General features: G+C 42.7%; 1 protein-coding gene across 2 annotated transcripts in view; it reads right to left on the bottom strand.

Moving 5' to 3' along the window:
* Positions 1 to 22,077, bottom strand: part of kcnt2b (potassium sodium-activated channel subfamily T member 2b) — a 45,916-nt gene that overhangs the window by 3,030 nt on the left and 20,809 nt on the right. The window contains exons 11-27 of one of the 2 annotated variants that reach the window (XM_074656453.1): positions 18,023 to 18,187; positions 15,024 to 15,160; positions 14,385 to 14,448; positions 13,151 to 13,259; positions 8,413 to 8,521; positions 8,253 to 8,309; positions 6,004 to 6,156; positions 5,675 to 5,928; positions 4,236 to 4,560; positions 3,062 to 3,167; positions 2,805 to 2,977; positions 2,233 to 2,304; positions 1,930 to 2,064; positions 1,713 to 1,824; positions 604 to 702; positions 425 to 508; positions 206 to 334 (exon numbers count right to left, since the gene is read on the bottom strand). In XM_074656453.1, the coding sequence (XP_074512554.1) occupies positions 206 to 334; positions 425 to 508; positions 604 to 702; positions 1,713 to 1,824; positions 1,930 to 2,064; positions 2,233 to 2,304; positions 2,805 to 2,977; positions 3,062 to 3,167; positions 4,236 to 4,560; positions 5,675 to 5,928; positions 6,004 to 6,156; positions 8,253 to 8,309; positions 8,413 to 8,521; positions 13,151 to 13,259; positions 14,385 to 14,448; positions 15,024 to 15,160; positions 18,023 to 18,187 (2,283 nt within the window). Of the gene's footprint in view, positions 1 to 205; positions 335 to 424; positions 509 to 603; positions 706 to 1,712; positions 1,825 to 1,929; positions 2,065 to 2,232; positions 2,305 to 2,804; positions 2,978 to 3,061; positions 3,168 to 4,235; positions 4,561 to 5,674; positions 5,929 to 6,003; positions 6,157 to 8,252; positions 8,310 to 8,412; positions 8,522 to 13,150; positions 13,260 to 14,384; positions 14,449 to 15,023; positions 15,161 to 18,022; positions 18,188 to 22,077 lie in introns of both variants that reach the window. The other variant, XM_074656452.1, reaches the window with a different exon arrangement.

The following is a 22,077-nucleotide window of genomic DNA, read 5'->3' as shown; positions in this document are numbered from 1 at the left end:
GCTTCAGTTTCCTGTCTTAAAGGGCTTTCTCACGGCAAGCTGTCTCTCCAAGCTGGGGGCGTCATCTACTGTAGGTAATACACTGATTATGTATAAGTACCTCATACAACCCCACTTCAAAACACCTGAACTATCCCTTTTAGTGTCTTGTAAATTGTCCCAGACTGTCCAGTTATCACAAAAACCAGTAACAGCAGCAGCTGACCTCAGAGACTGGAAGCTTATGTGCCTCTGTCCGGTAGATGCCGATTGGAATGTCTCCAGTGGAGGAGCACAGTTTCTGGTAGAGCCTGCCGTAGGTTCGGATCCACAGATCATCCTCTGTGATTTTCATCTAGAAAACAAACAGCACAATAATCAGCCTCAGAGCCACTTCACAGTCCAAACACACTGAATTCAAGCAGTTTGTGTCCGGGTTACTTACAGCACAAAGGAAACCTGAGCCAGGCATGGAGTCTAAACCCAGCAGCAGCCTGGTGATGGAGATCATGTAGTCCTTCACAAATGACTGGCAGGAGAACACAGCAACAGAAACAGATCGTAATTGGCATTTTACCACACTTTGTGTTTTCAGTCAGAGTGAAGAGTTTGTGTTTGAGATACCTGGTAGAGGAGAGTGTCCAGCATACTGACACTGAACACCTTCCCTGCAGAGAAGGGCAGGCGGAACATAAACACCAGGTTGGACCCCTTCTCCCTTTCCTTCTACAGATCAAACACACACACAAAGACACAGACACACACACGCACACACACACACACACAGATTTCTCCCGATTACACTAGTCTTGGTAGACGTGAGATGATGTGATGGAAGTTTCTCAAATACAGACAGTTTGCAAGCATCGTCATCAGACCTGCACCCATAAAACTTGAATGTTTTTCTTTTCTTTCGTATTTATTTATGGAGTTGAGCATCCAGTCCAGCATGCACTGGACTGAAAGCAATAAAAACGCTCTGAGCTAAAATTTGTTAAGTGTTATTAAACTAGAAAATCCCAAGGAAACACACATAAGCATGCATCGCCCACACAAATAAAATGCTGTAAAGCCACCAGAGGTCCTTTCTGCTGTGAGGCACCACTGCTAGAAATTAAAAAGACACTTATCTCATTATCATGTTAATCCCAGATTGCAATCCATTTTAATATGTGATGTCAAGCAGTGGCTAATTCACTTATTTGTTGATAAATGTTATCGATGCCTGAGGGGGAAATTCATTAGCTGCTACACAGAGAGCAACATTGAAAAATGTTTATAGTCAGTTACAAATGTTCACTGCAAAAGTTTACAGTAAATGTATTTCTAAAATCACTGAGAACACTAAATAAAAGATGGCTTTCATAATGCAAAACAGTCTGTAGTGTTTGTTCTCATTGACTATGTCCATTTTCATTCAGATATCTTGAGGTCAGAGGTCAAGAGACCCCTTTGAAAATGGCCATGCCAGTTTTTCCTCGGCAAAATTTTGCACAAGTTTGCAGCGTTATTTAACCTCCCTCGAGACAAGCTGTTATGACATGGTTGGTACCAGTGGATTCCTTAGGTTTTTTCCCTTACTTTCATCATACAACCTAAAAATCGCAAGTTGCATTGGCATTAACAGCCCTAAAACGTAGTATTTTTTTTTGTCATTATGACCTCTGAAGTCTGGGTTGAGGAAAAATGAGAGAAAAAAAGAAAGTGGGTGATTGAGGATAAGAAGCTTTTACCTTTTCCAGTTTGGACAGAGCCAGAGAGTAGTGGTCTTTGACTTTGAACTGCATAAAGCGCATGTTGGCTGGGTGAGTGAGCTCCGTGATGATACTAAGAGCTGGGAACAGTCTGGGAGGAAGAAGAAGCACAGAGACAGCAAGAGAATAACGGGTAAGAAAAAAAACACTTTCAGATAGTGTGTGAGATTGCAGGGCAAGTTTGGGCAAAGCCGACCTGAAGAGCGTCTGGACATTGACGATGGTTTTCGCGTCAGCCATGTAGTCCTCCTCTGCAATCATGGAGCTCTCTTTGTCAACCACCACCATGGTGTCGGCGAAAGTGACTCCACATCGCAACAAACTGTCAAGACTGAGAAGAGCATGAGAGAGAAGGGGGAAGTTAAAATCAGTGTTGAAGGGCAGTTCATATAAATAAAAGTTATTTGAGAGGTGCATGAATAAAGATTAGGGAAACAGTAGAGGATTAAAAAGGGGACGATACATAAAGAAACCAGCATGGCGCTTTGTTGTGTCTTACTTGTCGATGGAGCCCACTGTGTAGAACACCATGGGGAACCAACAGATTGCCTCCAGGAAGTCTGCTTCAGGTCTGAGCCAATCAAAACACAAATAGGCTTGAGATTCCCAACAGTCAAGATGTATATGTGCCACGATGAAGAGCAAGCGTCCCCACAGAGACAGACCCCCCCTCACTCAGCCTGAGAGACACAACGCAGCCAAACTGCCTGCAGAGAAAGCTGAAAATAACAGCACTACACTGGAGTGACTCAGCATTTTATTGCCTTTTTATTGGATTCCGCTCTCATTTGGCTGACTGCGTTTGTGTACCAGCCACAATACACGACACAGGACTGCGGTGCGTATTGTCCTGGAAGCATTTCACAAATCATGTTTACGGTGACCTTAAATAGCTCTGTTATTCTCCTCCATGGGTTATTTAAGGAGGAACCCATTTTTACCATCCTGCACAACCCAGATTTGTAGCGTAGCTGCTCACATTAAAACATTTGGGCAACACTAATACTTTCAGTTTGAATCTGTGTTTACAAGCACGGCCAGCACATCACACCAAATAAATATGTCCCTTACATGCTCTCCAGCAGCAACACGATGGGGTTCAGCTCCTTCCTGGGTCGGTAGTACGCCCGCAGAGGCACAATGAAATTGTACAGACCGTTTCCTGCACTCTCCGCGGACACAATGATCAATTTGTTTTTGAAGCCGTAGGAGCGGGCATCCTCAAAAAGGGTGTGGTGACAAGCCTAGGAGAGAAGCACAGTGGTCACAAAGGATGACAGCAATGTGAAGTCGTAAAATCAAGAGAGAAAGACATTTAAATCCCACACCTTGTCCATACGCAGGCAGCAGAAAGGCATCTTTTCTTGGAGAAGATGGCACAGCGCAGGCGAGCTGCCAATGTATGGAGAGTTCAGCGGGTATCCCTTCACCCACCTGTAGCACAAAACCACAGTCAATATACTCATTAACCCTCTGAGACTGGCGGGATCCCGGTCGACATTACTGTCTTTAAGATACCGTAGTGTACTCAGTCTCAAAGCTAGAGTGATATAATAGTGATATTGGTATCATATGAAACTAGAAAACCTAATGAATCCATTGATACCAACCCTTCAAAAATGGGTCCCTTGACCTCTGACCTCAAGATATGTGAATGAAAATGGGTTCTAAGGGTACCCACAAGTCTCCCCTTTACAGACATGCCCACTTTATGATAATCATATGCTGTTTTTGCATGCAGTATAAATGTTGCATTTGAATATTTCATATTTCATATATTTTAATTTTTTTAAACTTGACCTCACTGTATAAAATGACCTGTGGTGACCTCTAGGATAATCACAGCCTCATGAAACTTAACGGCCATAAACTGCAGACCTAGAGCATTCAGTGGATGGATGGCTTTCCTAGGTAGATTGACAATAAGGGGGTTTCTGAGCAGTTTGCACAACAGAAGTGCTCACCATCCAATCGCAGAACAATTCAATTCTTGCAGAAATCTCCAAAGAGAGACAGTTTTTCATACAAAATCACAGCATGGCTTTTTCTATGGTGTTTCTCAAGGACTCGGTGTCTTAATGTTTTATTTTGGAGGGATTATTGATAATTTTTGTCAATTCTCGAGTGGTAAAAAATATTCTGTGTAACAAATGGTATCAACCCAAAAATTGCCACAACAACTTATTAAACATAATAGAGCATGGGAACGGACATCATATACTTCCATCATAATGTGATAAGCCCTTATATACTCTTACAATGTATCTTAAGTAATTAACTAATTAATGCTCATGACCGATTTATGACTAGAACAACTTGACACACAGTGCTGAGCTGCATCTCAAATTAATCTTCAGGTTCCCAGTTTTCAGATGATGTACACCACTTCTATGTGACATCTACTGTTGACCTGCTATCTGCCCCTAAAGACACCCTAAAAAAGACAAAAACAGGTCTATGTGGGTCTCTAAGGGTTAACGTAAATTCATCTTCATGACTTACTCGCAGTGTCGACCCCACCAGATGGCACTCTCATCTCTGTCACTGTCCTCCTTGCCCTCTTCTCCTCCCTCGTCCTCTGACTGGTCTCCCAGCAGGTCAAAGGTGGGGTTGTTGACGCCGTCCACCAGCTCCAGGACGGGGGCGATGCTGTGCCGCCTCTCCTCCGCCGACTCTCCCATGGCAGGCAGGGCCAGAGTGTTAGCGCCGCCCATCTCCATCCTGGAGCTGCTCCTGCTTCCTCTTCCGGTACCCAGCACGGTGCTGCCCGGGTCCTGGCCTTCTGGGCTGCTGTCACTGGAGTCCTGCAGGTCGATGGCCACTGTGCCTGTAATGTACACACACAGCCACAGTGATCCTCACGCTAAAGGTTCAAATACTATACATGATATGTTTGCACTAGGGCTGTCAAAGTTAACGCAATTCATTTTTTGGAGGTTGTAGAAGGCTCACTTTTAAAGCTAGAGTGAAGATACTGGCATCATATGAAACTAGGAAAAACCTAACGAATCCATTGATCATACTAGCTTGTCACAAAGGAGGTTAAATAATGCTCAATTTTACACTAATTTTTGGCGAGGAAAAACTGTCATGGCCATTTTCAAAGGGGTCCCTTGACCTCTGACCTTAAGATATGTGAATGAAAATGGGTTCTATGGGCACCCACGAGTCTCCCCTTTACAGACATACCCACTTTATGATAATCACATGCAGTTTTGGGGCAAGTCATAGTCAAGTCAGCACACTGACACACTGACAGCTGTTGTTGCTTGTTGGGCTGCAGTTTGCCATATTAGGATTTGTGCATATTTTATGCCAAATGCAGGACCTGTGAGGGTTTCTGGACAATATTTGTTATTGTTTTATGTTGTTAATTGATTTCCAGTAATAAATATATACATACATTTGCATAAAGCTGCATATTTGGCCACTCCCATGTTGATAAGAGTATTAAATACTTGACAAATCTCCTTTTAAGGTATATTTTGATAAAAAAAATTGTGATTAATTTGTGATTAATCATGATTAATCATGGGCAATCATGATTGATCACAATTAAATATTTGAATCGTTTGACGGCCCTAATTTGCACAGAATACATACTGTAGTGAGAGCATTGAGCTGTACAGTTTCACTGTTGTCCACCAGGTGGTGTGTTTGTAAAACCACAGTATTCGACATTTCAGTTCATTTGGCAGTTGCTCTTATCAAGTGTGACTTATAATCAGATACATGGTAATTCCTCAGAAAAACCATGCATATTTTGAAATCACACAGATTGGTTTCAAATGTGAGAACTGCATAATTCTGACAGCTGTGACTGTGCTGCTGTCTAAGACAGTTTAATGGCAGGTTTGCATGTTTAACCAACACAGAAACTGCAAACAGAAGGTCAGTGTGTAAATGTTACACAGTCTTTGTGCCGTGCACATCTGACTGACCCATGCTGGCGATGATACTGTGGACTGGCAGGCGGGTGAGTCCGTGGTAGATGGTTTGGTGCACTCCCCTGGTATTTCCTCCCGTGCTGCCCCACGACGGCTCCCTGTGACCCCTGACAAATGCCGAGTTCTCCTCTTTGGAGATATTGATGTAAAAGCACGTGTCAGAGCCCCCCATGATGTGGCAGGGGCCAGGGTTCAGCAGGATGTTGGTGGTGTCCAATCTGCGTATGCCGATCAGACATACGCCATACCTGCAGCAGCGAAGACAAGGTCAGCTCTGAACAGCGCAGGTTCTCATCTCTTGGCTCTTTCACATTATGACTTACTTTTTGTGAGCATGAAAGGAGGCAAAGGTGAAACTCTTGCCCTGGTAGTCCCCGAAGAATTTACTTTCCTCCAGGCGGATGTGATGCACCTCGTTGGCTGAGCAGCGCCGGTAGGTCCGGTGCCATTGGTCTGCTGAACATGCACCGCCCTCCCTGGGACACAAAAGGAGGATTGATTGTCCATGAGGGCAAAGATTGACCTTTGAAACACATAACACAAAGCATCCAGCTCAGCACCAGGGCCAAACCAGAAGATTGTCCACTCAAGGTTTCAGAAGTAACATCTTACATCTCTGTCAGCGAGCTGCTGATCAATAATTCAATTAACACACGAATGTATACAAGGACACCCAGTCTGTGTTAACAATAGGTCCAAGATGTTGACAATCATATAGTTAATTGGAAAACATTTTACTCTGGGGGATATGGCTTTAGACGCGGAGGCTAAAGAGGTGATGCATGAAGTAAGGGTGTGGGGGCAGTGTGAATGTGGGTGGCCCGCGACAAAGACGGCGTTATATAAACAAGTGTTATAGCGAATTTTCAGTTTACAGGAATTAAGTGTAAGGCAGGAGAGGAGGAGGACGAATCACGTAGCATCGTCACAGCCAATAAACCAAATGGCATCAAGTCCAGATATAGAAGCATACTTATAAAACACCCTGCTTTTATGTGTTGAACTCATCATAGACACAAGCTATAGAGCAATAAATTCACCGGGACCGCTGCAGCCTGTTGAGCTCTCAGGATAGTCTATTTATGTCTGCAACTCGGAAAGTAAAATCCATCTGCTGATCGTGAAATCTGTTCAGGAAGCGATCTGTATTTAAGGTCATGTGTATACGCATGTCAGTGTGGGTATTTTCCCTGATTAACAGGTCAAAAGCTGTTAAAACTGCTGTGCTTGTATCCGACTCCGTGTACTTTCTCAGTTAATTAACTCCATTACAAAGTGTGTGACAGCGTTCCCAGAGTAACACGCCTCATGCGCGTGTCCGTGCGCTCCCCGGCATTCGCACTATGCATTCGCACCAGTCATCTGGGAGTGTGCAAAGGGGCTTTTGTAAAGTCCTGTCTCTATAATTATTCATCATAACATGCAGTCAATTTGCAGTATAATAATATTAATAATGCATATAATCAGTTATTAATCAAAGAACATGAATATACACATCAGAAGCATTAAAGCGCTGCATAGACTTAGTCACTGGAATTTGATTTCCCCACGTGGGTCCTGATCATGGATGAGAACTGGATACAGCGTTGGAGGCGGGGCCCCGTTCATTCCTATGAGAGCTGCTCAGTGGCGCATGAAGCCAAAATGGCTCCACTTCCGAGTGAAAAAGTACCCGGATCTTCTGGCGATCTTCCGCAACCATTGGGTCCATGGAGCAGGCGCAGTAGCGTCCGCTCAGTCACATGGCTCGGTCACGGGGTCACAGCCGTCACGTTGTCGTCACGGCTTGCTGACTCGACATCCCAGCCCTCGCTCCAGCCTCGGTCTGGGTCTCATTCACATGAACGGAGGAAGGGAAATAACTCTGGATTCTGCTATTCGTGCATTTTACAACTTTTAGGACCTAATGATTTAAATAAGGCTATTCAAGTGTTTGTACTGGGAAGTTGATTCACCTAAAAAAAATGATACACTGAGTTACAGACGTCTCTCTTCCAATGTAAGTCTATGGGGAAAAGTCTTTTCGGGCCCAATGGCATCACGTGACGGACACGGAAGTTGTAGTACCACCGTTTGGCCACTACGAAAATTGGCATCAACGACCGGCGCTCTTCCTGGGGGCTTGGTCCTGATGATGAATTGATGACGCAGGATGACAACTGCCAATACTGTCCAATCAGTGAGTTACCTGTCAGTCTGTATAACTTTATGTTTACTCCTCTGGGTCATTTGTAAAAAGTCAGTGTGAACAGGAACCGGACCAGAACTAAAATGCAATGCATCATTTTTTGCCTTGGTCCGAACCAGTTGAACCGAACCACATTTGAGTGAACGTACCCTAAGATCTTGTGCATCCAACAATCTGCCCAAACAACATTCTGGTCACTCCTGCATTAAGCAATAAACTGAAACTTATGAACAAAACAACAAACACAGTTTCTAAACAACAAGCTTCCCCTCCTTCCACAAAATCTCCTCACAGAATCACACAGCTCAGCGTGAACACTATGGAAGTTGAGGTGAATGTAGCACAGTATTCCAGGGCTGTGAGTACAGATCAGACGGATCTTACCTGTTGAGGGCTTGAAAGGCTCCTACACGTTGCTTGAAGGCCTCTTGGGGCGCCGTTCTGAAAAAAATAAAGTTGAGTGACAGCGAGTTCACTATACCTACTGTATATTTGACAATCAAATGAAAAGAGGGATAGGAAGACAGAAAGCAAGTGAACTCACTGTCCTCTGGAGGAGTGGATCAATAGAGTGATGAGAGTGGAGGTACCGGGGCACACACAGTTTAAAGCCAGCATGGCGTACTTAAACTCCTCTTCACACACCACATGATCTGCAGGCATAGGAAACGAGAAGGGCAAAGTGAGCGAGGTCGGCAAAACACGAACACGCTCCGCTCCATAAAAGTTTCTACTCTGAGCCCAGCGATGCTGCAGTGAATACAAATGTGCTGCTGGTAAAGACTCTCCTGACCTTCGTCAGTGTGAGTAGATGAGTGGTTTCATGCCATTAATCCAGGTGTAACATAAAGAGGTTGAAAATCATCGCACTTAATCCCGAGTGATATTTAGTAGGGCTGCCACCTCTTAGTCGATTAATCGGGCGTTTTGGTCTTAGTCGACTAAGATTTCTTTAGTGGATTAGTCATTTTCTATGCTTTTTTCATGCTGAATGACTTATTTTCAGAAACTTAAGAGCACATTTCTGGCAAACACGAGATTTAAAGTGGTGCTTTTGCGCGGTTCTTTGTAGGGAAACTCAGTTTTACAGATCTGTTGATTATAGAGCTGCAATGATTAATCGATTAGTTGTCAACTATTAAATTAATCACCAACTATTTTGATAATCGATTAATTGGTTTGAGTAATTTTTTAAGAAAAAAAGTCAAAATTCTCTGATTCCAGCTTCTTAAATGTGAATATTTTCTGGTTTCTTTACTCCTCTATGACAGTAAACTGAATATCTTTGAGTTGTGGACAAAACAAGACATTTGAGGACATCAACTTGGACATTTTTCACCATTTTATGACATTTTATAGACCAAACAATGAATCAATTAATTGAGAAAATAATCAACAGATTAAAAGACAATGAAAATAATCACTAGTTGCAGCCATAGGCGATTAAATCAACTAATCAATTAGTCTAAAAAAATTATATGAGTGTTAGTCAACTAAGAATTTCTTTGGTCGATGACAGCCCTAGTAATTATGTCACTTTATGTTTTATCTAACACAACTGAGTCAAGCAGACAGCTGTGTCAACCATCCTCCATCCTCCTCCTGAACCAGCTCCATGTTTACTCCCATGAGATCTATCTTATGTCACCGCTGTGGCCCAATTCTCAGTTTTTTTTAGGGGGGTTGTTGGTAAGACTGAGCAACAAGCCAGTAATTCAGTGTCAGCCTTATTAAACCGCCTTTCACTCACATCATCCAAGACTTAACGCGGCCCTGCCTGCGAGCCAACCAGACCAAACTGAACAAACACAGATGACACTCCTCTCGTTTACCTGTTGCCACTCAGTCTCCTCTTTGAAAGGAAAAACCAATAGAGCGATTAATGTTTGGAGTAAGCCAATCAGTGAATCAGGCGCAGGGAGCATCCGTTTCCCCTGCTGTGTAATTCTTGATTGCATTATCTTCACTGATGAGCACACAGGCTTATTAGGGGCTGCCGTGTTTACCAACAATGTAGAGCCAGGTCCTAAAAGCACAATATGTGCTCCGTATTAGGAAATAATTAGTGACGAACGTCAGAGCACTGACATGAAGCATGACACTCAACCAATCTGTCAGCCTGAAGAGGAGGCGAGCCAGCTGAGATGTAAATGCAGTTTTTAATAAATGAGTGTGTGCCTGTGGCTGAGCAGGTGAGACAATTAAAACAGCTGATTGTGGATCTCCTGGTGAAGCACCAATGTTCTTTTGGCTCAGAACGGTACATCATAATGCAGCTCACACACAAACACACGGAGTAGCCTCTTGCTATTCAGCTTGTGAATTTGTTTGATAGCGGAAGCTTTTACAGAGCAGCGGGCATCTGAAAAGCCTGCAGAGTGAAAGATAAAAACATTGACGCTGCGTCTATGGAGCAACAGCATTCATTATTGTTACGATCCTCTATCTCTCTCTCTGTCTTACACTCACATCTCTAACTCACAAAGCCCAGACGCTGTAGTCACACACCAAATTGAGTCTTTTCTCCAATATCCAATTTCCAGCGTCCTTCTTGCACCTCTCTTTGCCACTGTGATCCCTTCACGTCTCCTCTGCTTACTGTTCACCACAGCCCTCCACCATGCCCTCCATGCTTCAGGTGCCTGGACCCAGACCAGGAGAGAAACCAATTACAGACCTCGACACACTGTGCATACACACTCTCCCTCTTTCTGTCGCCCTCGCTTAGATCAGGGTCTTTGTACCCGTCTCTTCTATCACAGACTGATATTAAAGCTGTGTGCAAACATGTGTGTGTGCAGTTATTAGCACCCTCTGCAGGAGTGCAATTACGACCTGACCAGAGGTCCACCGGTTGAGCTAATTAAATCAGTGAGCCGTTATTGCTTCAATGAGTGAGCTGCTATCAACGCTGCGCGGCTACAATGAGCAGAGCTCAGGAGGGGCGACTGGCTATTGTAGTTCAAAACATAAACCGGGGAGATAATCAATCGACACTCTGCACCCAATTCTGAGCGGTTACTCCAGCGCCGCAGGGTTTCCTGCCCTGCTGCAGCATCATACCGACAGATTTTTTTCTAATGAACGCTGAGCTGTGGATCAAATTAAATCTTGTATCTCTTGCTCATTAATGCCTCCCACCGCACTAGCACTTACTGGGTATATTCCAAGTGGTGTCAAAACATGGCATCTGTACTTACAGTGTTGTCCTTGTGACTGCATACTGATTTGCTCCCTTTGTCCATATATGGTGGCTTCAGCGTTAGAGCGATAGTATAGTCAGTCGATTATGAGCTTTGTGTTATGTGTTCTTGAAAATAGGGTTGGTAAAGAACATTTTTTGTTATATTAGTTGAAATTCTCATTACATCCTGACAGCAAACAATAAATCAAATGCTCTGACAAAATCTTCTACTTTCATTGGAAAAGATTTGGCAACACTGGGCTCGGTTTTTCGGTTGGATCATTTTTTAAAATCTAGTGTACTCTTGCTAGTTTCTCAAAATCGCAGACCCTGCCTTTAAAGAGGTACTTTACTTTTCACTATAGTCCTGGAGTGAATTTATCAATCAGCACTGAATGGCTGTTGGCTCAACAAGGGGATGACGGTTGTCTATTTCATAAGAAACAATAGCATATTTTCAAATGAATGAGGAGGATTTTTGAACATTTTGAACACTATGTCAAATAGTCGTGTTTCCATTCAACTGTCAAGCGAATTTTAAACAAACTTTTGAAACGTCGCAAAAAAAGTAATGCGAATTAGGCGATCTGGTTTGGAGCGAATAAACTCAGCTACAGTGAAGTTGGTGCTATAGGCTACGCATGGCTGTAATCCACCAGTAACCAGAGTAGGACCTGAAACAAAACAAGTCAAGAGTAAAATGGAAAGAGGTCTTCAGGAATTTGTTTCAATTGGGAATGTTTTAATTGTTCTTTCATGTCAGCTTGTATTGGCCTGGTTTCATGTTGTCCGGAAAAGAAGACAAGCATGCGCACGTTATCGGAATATCGGAGAAGACGCTGACAGCAGAAACAGCTGATCAGTCAACGTGAGTTAAAGGTATTGAATATTTACTGCTGTTACCTATTTTAAACGCTAGCTGTCAGTGCTATATATTGCTCCTTTAAATGTTCACTACGTCAGAATTTATTCGGCAAATGCGATTCCATAACACATTTAGTGCATCAACTCTTTGTCTATAAAGGTAAAAAAACACCTCAAGGGAGAGTAAAAAAATTTTTTTGCGCAAATCAGGAAGTGTTATCGAATTTTGCATGTTTCCATACAGCTTTTCTCATGCGATACTTCAAAATGTGCATTACAAATGTGTGAATGGAAACACGGCTATGTGTCAGATAACACATCAAAGCAATTCAGATACATGTTACGGCTGTCTGACTCCCACCACTGGTAGTTTCACCCCACAGAGGTAACTGATAATGACACAATATAGAACGTGTGTTATCGTGAATGAACATGAATTTCTCTTCTGCCTAACAAATTCTGCCCGACTAATAACAAAGGCCTCAGTCTGGCTGTGGCATTGAGGCGTTTAAACAGCACTGCAGGGGAAAAGGAGGATTGCCTGCGGCGAGAGCTCATATGCCAGGTTAGCACTACAGCGGGACTCCTCAAAAGAAGGGGATTTTCTTTGCCATGGTAGCAAAGTAAAACGTTAATCATTGATAGAGAGACAGCCGGGATGAGGGCGGCAAGCTAGAATTGAATTCTCCAGGGCTATAGGCAGAGAGATGTGTGAGAAAGAGTGTTTTGGTTCCTCTTCTTTCACTCGCGGATGATTGACTGGCATCTTCTGTTGAGGAAGGGTTGCTCTCCAAAAGGCAATGTAAAAAACTCACAGAAGCCCTTAAAGGCCTTACAGCCAAGCCGAGACAATCTGTCCAGCACTTCCTCAGAGCTGTGTGCTGCAAAGCCACACTGGTAGACAACATAATTTCCAGGCTCACAAATCAAGCTGACAAACTCAGGTAGAAAAGGGGACACGGCAAAATAAAAGTGCAGACAGGACAGCTCACTTTCCTCCGATGTCACCGCAATGCAACCCCGCAGTGGCAAAATAAAAATGCTTACCTAATCACCAATCCTTTACAACACACACCTCTAGTCACATATTTCAGAAGGTGTCATCCCATTATTATCTGCGTTCTGATGTGATCAAATAACAGCAGTTGCATCCGAACAAGAACGGACATGCAGACCTTCAAGCTGACACCTCAAGTCAGTGTCACTGTCTGTGATTTCACGCTCTCTTGCCAACCTGCAAATTTGACGTGGAACTTGTTCTCCGGCTTGAGGATCTGGACGTACAGGGGGCAATTTGGAGCGAAGTCTTTCACCGCCCAGGCTCGGAGGATGGTCTGATGATCCTGAGAAAATTGGAGACGGAGGGGATTGAGATGGATGGAGTGAAAAGAAGTTAGAGAGCCAGAAAGAGAGGTAGAAACCCACCATTAGCAGCATCAGATTGTAGCTCCTCTCTTAATAATCCTCTTAAACCGCTGACTGCACAGAGCAATCAAATGGCCCTTGCAACGTTTCAGACTCATGCAATTCTGACATCTTTCTACACAGAAGTTTTCAATGCTGCACAGAACATGTGGCGAGGCCACGAAGAGTCAACTGAGTAAAACTGGCCAGGGGATAGTTGTCGAAAAACTCAATTAAAGGAAAAACGAGGTTAAGAGTTTGCAGCTCTGTGAGCAGCATTCAAGATTTACTTTTTTCCTCAGTCAATGATAAGTTTCTCTAGTGTCCCAGAATTGTCCCAGGTGCTATTTTTATTGTCCCTGAGACAATGGGACATCCTTCATTTCGAGCCTGTGAGGCTGTACTCTGGCACAGTGGTGCTTTGAGCCACAAAGCTAAAGTCAGCATACTAACATGCTCACAGGGACGATACTAACAGGCTGATGTGTAGTTTACCATGGTCACATTTGCTAGTTACCACTAAATACAAAGTTTGCAGGTATTTGAACAATTAAAGTCGCGACCTGGTGATGGTAATAAAGACAAAATGAAGGATTGTCAAAGTCATTACATTTTACGTGCCAAATCATTCAGTGTGAAAACCAGGGTGTTGATTGAACTCACTATCATGGCATGAGGTGCTGTATAACACCTGGAGTTCATTGTTTTCTTTTGTTTTGCACATATGCCTGCGTATAATTTATCTTTTGTGTCAAGCCTGCGTTTCTTTTACTCTCAGCTGCAGTCGGTTTTTACTGTGCGATTAATGTTTTGGTGGAAAAATATAAAAATCACCAACCATAAAAGCAAAAAACTTCAGACAATGCAGCGAGCAAAATCCACTTGTTTCCAAGAGCTGCTATAATGATTTTTTAATGAAGCAACTTCACTCCAGAAAAAAATATTAAAGGCAACTTACAAGAAGTTTTCATTTGTTTTTTTAGAAAAACAACATTTTAAGGCTAATTATGATCAGGCAGTGTGTGAGGAGTCATGGTGATACAGGGAAGCAGTGAGGAACGTACAGCAGCAATGCGGTCCACTTCAAACCGGTTACTGAGGATAAAGCAGGCCTCAGCATCGTCCATCCTGCAGGCAGTTAGTAGAGCATGTGGCCATGGGAGCGAGAGACATAGATAAATAGAGAGAGACAGAGAAAGAGAATCGGGGGAGCAATGAGGAGAGAAGACATGGGAAGGAGGGTGTTGTCATGTTATTGAGGGAGAGGACAAAAGAGAAAAAAGCAGGACAATAGAACAACAAACTAACCAATGTGTCTTTCAAGCTATTTATGGTTGAGATAGTAGGAGGCGAGGAGACGGGGAGATAAAAAAAAACAACAACAGGCTTTTCTTTCCGTGGGACAAAGCCAGCTTAAGGTGCAGCGGCTGCGTTATCAAAAGCCAGGGGGTAAACAATAAGCAATATGACTCAAACTGTAATTACAGCTGTTACTTCCGAGGCTGTAGGTGCTTTAGGTATCAATTATGAGCTCAAGCTTGTAAGGCCTTTCATATCAAGGTGTCTTAACTCAGGTCTGTACTGGGCCTGTTCAGGGCTCGAATGTTGCAGAATTACTTTGTGCCTCTGATGAATTTGTAGAGACAGATGGTCAACAGATAGATATGAAACTAAACACATTTATAAAAGTCACAGTGACTCACTTGGCCCTCATCAGGTCTTGGTCTTTGAGAGCAGATCCCTGCAGGTAGATGACTCTCTGGGCCCACAGAGGGACGTGTAGGACCCTCCGAACCTGGACATCCATCTCTGCTGGGCAAAGGATCACCACATAGTAGTCCTATACACACACACACACACACACACACACAATTTATATTGTGGCTGACAAGGGTTTAACCACAAGCAAGACACAGGCTGTTTTCGAAACCGCCTACCGTATACAAAAAAACAAACTGGTACGACTGCAATATTATCTGAAAATACGACTTCTTGAGCTTTGAAATTTTTTTGTTTATGAACAATGTTTGTTTACTTTATAAGACAGTGATTCTCAAAGTGGTGTCTGGGGATCCCCAGGGGTCCGTGAAATAACTATAAATTGTTTTGCATCATTAAAAAGTGCATGTCTACAGATGGGGACCATTTTTACCAATAAAACATATAAATTGTGTTCATTACTCCCACCCATGTTAGCTTTAGAAACTCTGATATTATTATGAAACAGCAAAAAGTTAATTATTTTTTAAGTTGAAGCACTTACTGAAAGTCAGTTTTAGACTGATAAGATTAAAGATCTGGATTTATTATTCCATGCTGGCTACTGTTCACTTTCTGGAAGCTTTTAATATCAACTTGAAATGTAGGCTATAAATGTTGTCGAGTCCAAATGCAATTTGAATAAAATCAAACCTCTGTTTAAGTGGTATTATTTGTTAAATAACATTGCAAATGTCCCTGCTGTGGGAGTAATAATCTCTAATCTTATCTTCAAATTGAAATGTTTTTCTGTTGATCACGATGAAACAGGTCTGAAGTAGTTAGGTTTAAATATGAATAGTTCCAATGGCATCTAAGAGTACAAATGGTAGAAAGTGTATGTTTAATCTGTGTTTCGATTACGAGGGGGTCCTTGGAAAATGTTCTCCCCTGTAAGGGGTCTCTGGATCCAAAACGTTTGAGTACCGCTGTTATAAGATACTGCACGGTGTAGCTCCACCACACCTTCAACAAGTTATTCTAACAGCTCATGGTGAAGTAAGACAAAAGTCTCCCCTCGTTGATGAAAAAATATAAAATTAACTCAAACTACTTTTTCAGTTACAGCAACAAAACAGTGGAATGATATCCCAACAAATATTAGAGAAATGTTAAAAAAAAATGTTCATGTTGTCTCAGCAAGTATCTCTCTGCCTGGTAGTAACCCCGGCAGGCGCTGGCTTGCTGTCACGCCAGCGTTTGTGGAGCTTCTCAACTACGTAAATGTTGAAGCAAATGTTCGATTTGCCATCAACTTTCATAAAACTGCCAATATAATCTAAACAGTTTACTTCTCGCCTCAAAAGTGAATTTAGTGATGAAATAGCTACGAAAATTTTTTTGTTATGACCATAGACTGTACTGTTCCAGCCTTTTGCATTGTGGGATATAGTAGGTGAGGTAGTCTGGTCCGAGCATACTGGCGGTTCTTTTGCAAATCAGTATGACATCTGGCTATTTTTGACATACTGGAGATTTTGCTTTTGTGTGCATACTGCACACTACATGCTACATTTTGACCAAATCAGTAAGTACTGCTAGTATAGTATGCAGTTTTGAACACAGTCACAGTCACAGGTTTTGAATTATTTTTGTTTCATTGCTAAAGTTCAACAGAAAGGGTGCTCAGTGTAATATGAGTCTGCCTGAGGTGAGACACTAGAGAGGGAGAGTGGCGTACTGCAGAGGACGGTAAAGAGAAAAGAGAGAAATCCATTCTCAGCGTATGTGCACTGGAAGCTTTTGAAGTGGGGTTATATGAGATACTGATCCATAGTCTGTGTATTACCTACAGTAGATGGCGGTCAGACAACCTCCAGTTTGGAGAAGCAGACAAGAGTTACCGCAGGGAACCACAGCAATGTACTGCTGTGGACGGGGTCCGGCAGCAAAACATAATTTAGCCACCTAAAAGAAAGGCCCACCTAAAAACATCAATATCAGTTTAAGTGTACGCTATATTTAGAATAATTTCACTGCTTTACCTTGCCGTGAGACAGCCCTTTCCAACAGAGAACTGAAGCTGTTATCTATACTCTTGTCAAAGCCACCAGGCTTCATTGACAAAACCTGTAATTTTACCTCGCAGAACTCGGTCTGTTCTACCGCTGCCTCGATTGGTTAGTTTGTTTTGTGTTGTTGTGTGACTTTAATGAATCTGAACTAACCAAAGTCCCTCGTTCTGCAAGGTAAAATTACTGTTTTTTTTCAGTGGAGTCTGGTTGCTTTGGCGAGAGCATAGATAACGGCTTCAGTTCCCCATCGGAAACATAAACTGTATAGCTGTCTCACGCCGAGGTAAAGGGAAGCAAACTGATATTGATTTCAGCCTTTCTTTTAGGTGGCTAAAATATGTTTTGCTGCCGGCCCCGTCCATAGATGTACATTACTTTGGTTCCCCACTGACTATGGATCAGTACCTCATACAACCCCACTTCAAAATACCCAAACTATCCCTTTAACATCACATTTTTTTAAGTTACATACTGGACCACTGATTGGCTTCCAAACTAGTTGCGATGTCACAAAATCTGCTATAATTACCACGCATTAAACTGAGATTTCCCCCTTCAACAGATTCATTCTGGTGCCACTCTGCACATTCATCATTGTGCACAGTAATGGTCAAACACCACTTTTCACACATATTGAGATGAGGGGGACTTTAACCTGAACCTGATTCTCCTCATAACCCTTGAAGCGGTGAGGATCAATCAAATCAGACACACTATTATTGTACAAAGAGATATGCACACATGGATGCACCCTCAGGCAAACACACACATCTGCTCCAACATGAACAAGACAGCAGTTTGATCCTTCCTAATGCTGAATTAATCCTCTGCCTTAACCTCAGCTGTTCGGCCTCCTGAACAAGATTACAGACAACAAACACAACAGCCCCCAATACCCTATTGTCCTACTTAAAACTATTTGAAGAGACCTGTAGTCGCGGGTGAGCAAAGAACTCATTGAGGAAGTCCATGAGGAGGTCGATCTTGAGGCAGCTGACACACAGCACCACGTGTTTCTCCGTCTGCGCCCTGTAGCGGCTGTAGTTCCCCCCGGACTTCTGCCGCTCCATCCACAGAAAGGCCAGCTGCTCGAACTACATTCAGGGTGACATCCATCACATTCAACAGATGGAAATTGGATTAAGTTAGCTGGAATACAGGGAGGAGCCAGGTGGCTTAAGAAAGGAAAACAATGCCTTATACAGAGTAGTGTTTTTGTTTGATTAGGGAGAGTGTTTGGGTGAGCGGAGATTTGGTTCAGGATGGTGGCTGAATGGAACATGATGACAGATATTAAGAGGAAGGTCACAGAAATATCAGCAGGCCTGAGCAAAATTACACCCATTTTTTTTCTCTCCAGTACATTGGTTTAAACTAGGGATGTCAATCAATTCAAATATTTAATCAGCATTAATCGCATGATTGTCCATTGTTAATTGGGATTAATTGCAAATTAATCGTGATTATGATAATCTGCATGTGATTATCATAAAGTGGGCATGTCTGTAAAGGAGAGAGGAGACTCCTGGGTACCCATAAAACCCATTTTCATTCACAAATCTTGAGGTCAGAGGTCAAGGGACCCCTTTGAAAATGGCCATAACAGTTTTTCCTCACCATTATTTAACATCCTTCGCGACAAGACAAACAACTAGTATCTTCACTCTAGCTTTAAAACTGGGCCCGCTACAGCCTCAGAAAGATTGATTGCATTAATGCATTTAAGAAATTAGAGGTTTTAAAACAAATTTTAGCGACGTACAGCGACGTACATGAAACCTGCCTTGGCGGAGGTTTGCGCTCTCCGAGTGCACTTCTAATATAAAGATAAATCTGGTTGATTCTAAGTTGATATGATGTCCACTCGAAGCTGGAAAACACCATCAGGCCACATTGCATCTATATGACAATAGTGTTTTACTCAGCCATGATTTGTGTAGAGCCAGTTCTCCGCGGCACCACCTGTGGCAGATTTGTGATGTTACAATCAAGCCTCTGTTTTAGAGCACCGTGATTTGTTTCAAGGAGAGTCTCCAAACTGAAATGGAAACAGGAGAAATTACCTAAATGGTTGGCTTTTTGTCTTATTTTCAAATCAATATCCTTTTAAGGCTCAAAATTACACAAAATGACTTGTCAAGAGGAGCATTCCCTGTGGTGTGTTGTGGACAGGTACAGGGAAACCAATAGAGGCAGCAGTAAGAAACAGACAGTAGCTGAATCATGATGTGCTCTGTGGCTCCCCTGTGCAGCCTGGAGACCGGTCAGGGCAGGACTCAGAGTCAGACAGGCGACACACACACACACACACACATACACACGCACACACACACACACACACGCACACACACACACACACGCACACACACACGCACACACACGCACACACACGCACACACACGCACACGCACACACACGCACACACACGCACACGCACACACACACACACACACACACACACACACACACACACACACACACACACACACACGGGGTGGGGGGTTGGGGCTTAGGGGGGCCAGCTTCTAAATGTCAAGGGGTATTTATGGATGAAAGATGGGGGGAGGGAGTGGGGAGGATGACATGGCTTCCATGTTGGTGATGCACAGATCGCCATTTCTTTATGAGTCAGTTCATGTAAGTTAAAGGGTAACATCTGTATTTTTCAACCTGGATCAAATTTCTCCATGCTTTTGTATCTAACTGACTAATAGGGACAACAATGTCTGAAATTGGTCCAGTATTGAGGGAGAGCGCTGTAGAAGGCAGCTGCTCACAGGCTGCAATATGGTGCTATTGGGGCAAGCTGGCACCGTCATTTACGTCCACTAAATGTGCTTGTTTTTGCCATGACAGGCTCTGATTGTTATTATAAGTGTCTGACATTCTCTCGCTAAAGAAGAAAATCTGTCGAGGTGACGTGTTGCCAGAAGACAACGGTGGAATAGTGGAATACATCCATGGTGGAAACACGAGTGCCAGCCGGGCAGAGTTTGTAGTGTTGGAGGATAGAAAAGCGTAGCTTAGTGTTATCTAAAAGATTTTCATGGCTGAATATTTAGCTGATTTCAACAATATGGATGAGGTCTTTGAATTCGATGGCCGCCCGTATTTATTTGAGCCAGAGTATATAGTGCTGCAGGGATGACGTATTTTTATACGCCAATCAGGAAGCATCACCATGGTTCCCTCGACAAAAAGCCAAAGGGATTTTTCCATTGGGTTTGGATTATTGAAAAAAATAAGCTCTGTGGCAAACAGACATTTATGATACTTACACGTTTGATCCGTAAAATAATCTCAAATGACGACTTATATGATTTTTTTAAGTGTGAATGCAATCGCCAGAAGTAAAAAGCTAACGTTAGGCTATAAACTAACTCCACCATGGTCGCATTAATGAGTGAGTTTATACAACGAGACTGTAAAGGCAGTCGTGTCGGCTTTTAGTAGTCTCATTTAGCCACTTGTTAGCAATCGCCCTTTTTTAAAACACGTAAAAGCTTCAAAATTCACGAGAGGGATATTTACTGACATATTTTATATCGTAGAACAAAACATTAAAATCTCTTAAGCTTGAATCAATCAAAGACCGGAATCGAAAGTGCTAAAATGCTAACTCATTTCCAGGTTTTAGGACTCATTCCTGCACCACTCTATACAGCTATTCAGATTTCACAATGAGACTTCTCCTTGAGCGGGACTTGGACACAATACGAAACAGCCCGGAACAAGCGAAAGGTGAGAAAACATTTTATTTCTCTATAGCGTCCTTTCCATAATGTTGTCAGAAACTTATAATAATCTGAGCCTGTCAGTGGGAAAAACAAACACTTTTAATGAACGTAATGTTACGTTGACGCTGCTCACTTGCCCTTGCAGCTCGTTTCATGGCTGCCGGTTACAGCGTTCTTCCTCAATACTGGACCAATTTCAAAAATTATTGTCACCATTAGTCACAAAAACATGGGAAAATAGGGTCCAGGTTGAAAAATAACAAAGTCACTGTTTAAGTGAAAATATCTTCATGCTTCATGTCTTTTGTTTTTGTGAAGCTATTTGTTTCCACACGGTCACAGCTGATGGGAAAACAAAACAGTGAGAGCGTGTTCAACAGCCATAATGTATGCGTAGAACATAAGCCCTACACCTACTGCTTATGTGACACGACTAAAAATAGAAAAGCTATCAAAAGACGTGTAGCGTCGTCACAAAATAAATCCAATTTGCAAAAAAACAAGAACGTCAGTAAACCAAATAATTTGTTTTTCAGTAATGTGAGTGTGATTTCCTGCCCAGGGAGCCACTGTACACACACACACACACACACACACACACACACACAGGAAATCCATCCCATTAGCACTTTTACATCTTTAGGGAAACTCACAGGTACGCAAGCTACCTCAGGAATAAAAGGTTTTACACAAATAAGAGGAACAATCATTAGGCTGCAGTGCAACCATTTGTCAAGGTGCTTTTTTATCAGTTCCTGCAGAAATAGTGTGTGCGTGTGTGTGGTAACGTTTCCTGTAGTTCTCTGTCATGAAGTTCCCTCTGTGGAACCGCTAAATGACAGGAGAGGGATTTGGGGAGTTGAGACAGTAAGGAAGACACTCTCGCTGTTCTCTGAGTAAAAATAGTATTGTAAATCTACGTGGGATGCAATGAGTCATCACATTACTGTGCAAGGAAGGAAATACGGGAATTATCAGTGCTAATAGAGAAAACTTTACTGTAACGAACGTATCAAAGAAAACAAATTGGCTTTTGCGGATTGCACAGCTATCCCATCTGTTCATTTTAGGACTGATTTTTTAAGATTTTCACGTCTGTGTTCAGTTTATCTGAGATTTCTCTACCTCAGTATTACCTGGAGGACAGCTTGGCGGAGAGCCCTGCTGGCTGCTCCAAAAGTTAAATTGAAAATAAAATGAGAGACGGTTGAGATGAGGTTTTGCCTTCAGGGCTCCTCGACTCATCA

The sequence above is a fragment of the Sebastes fasciatus genome, chromosome 13 (genome assembly GCF_043250625.1).
Source record: "Sebastes fasciatus isolate fSebFas1 chromosome 13, fSebFas1.pri, whole genome shotgun sequence".
Lineage (NCBI taxonomy): Eukaryota > Metazoa > Chordata > Actinopteri > Perciformes > Sebastidae > Sebastes > Sebastes fasciatus.
Note: the sequence above shows the minus strand (reverse complement) of the source record. Positions and strands in the feature narration are given on the sequence as shown.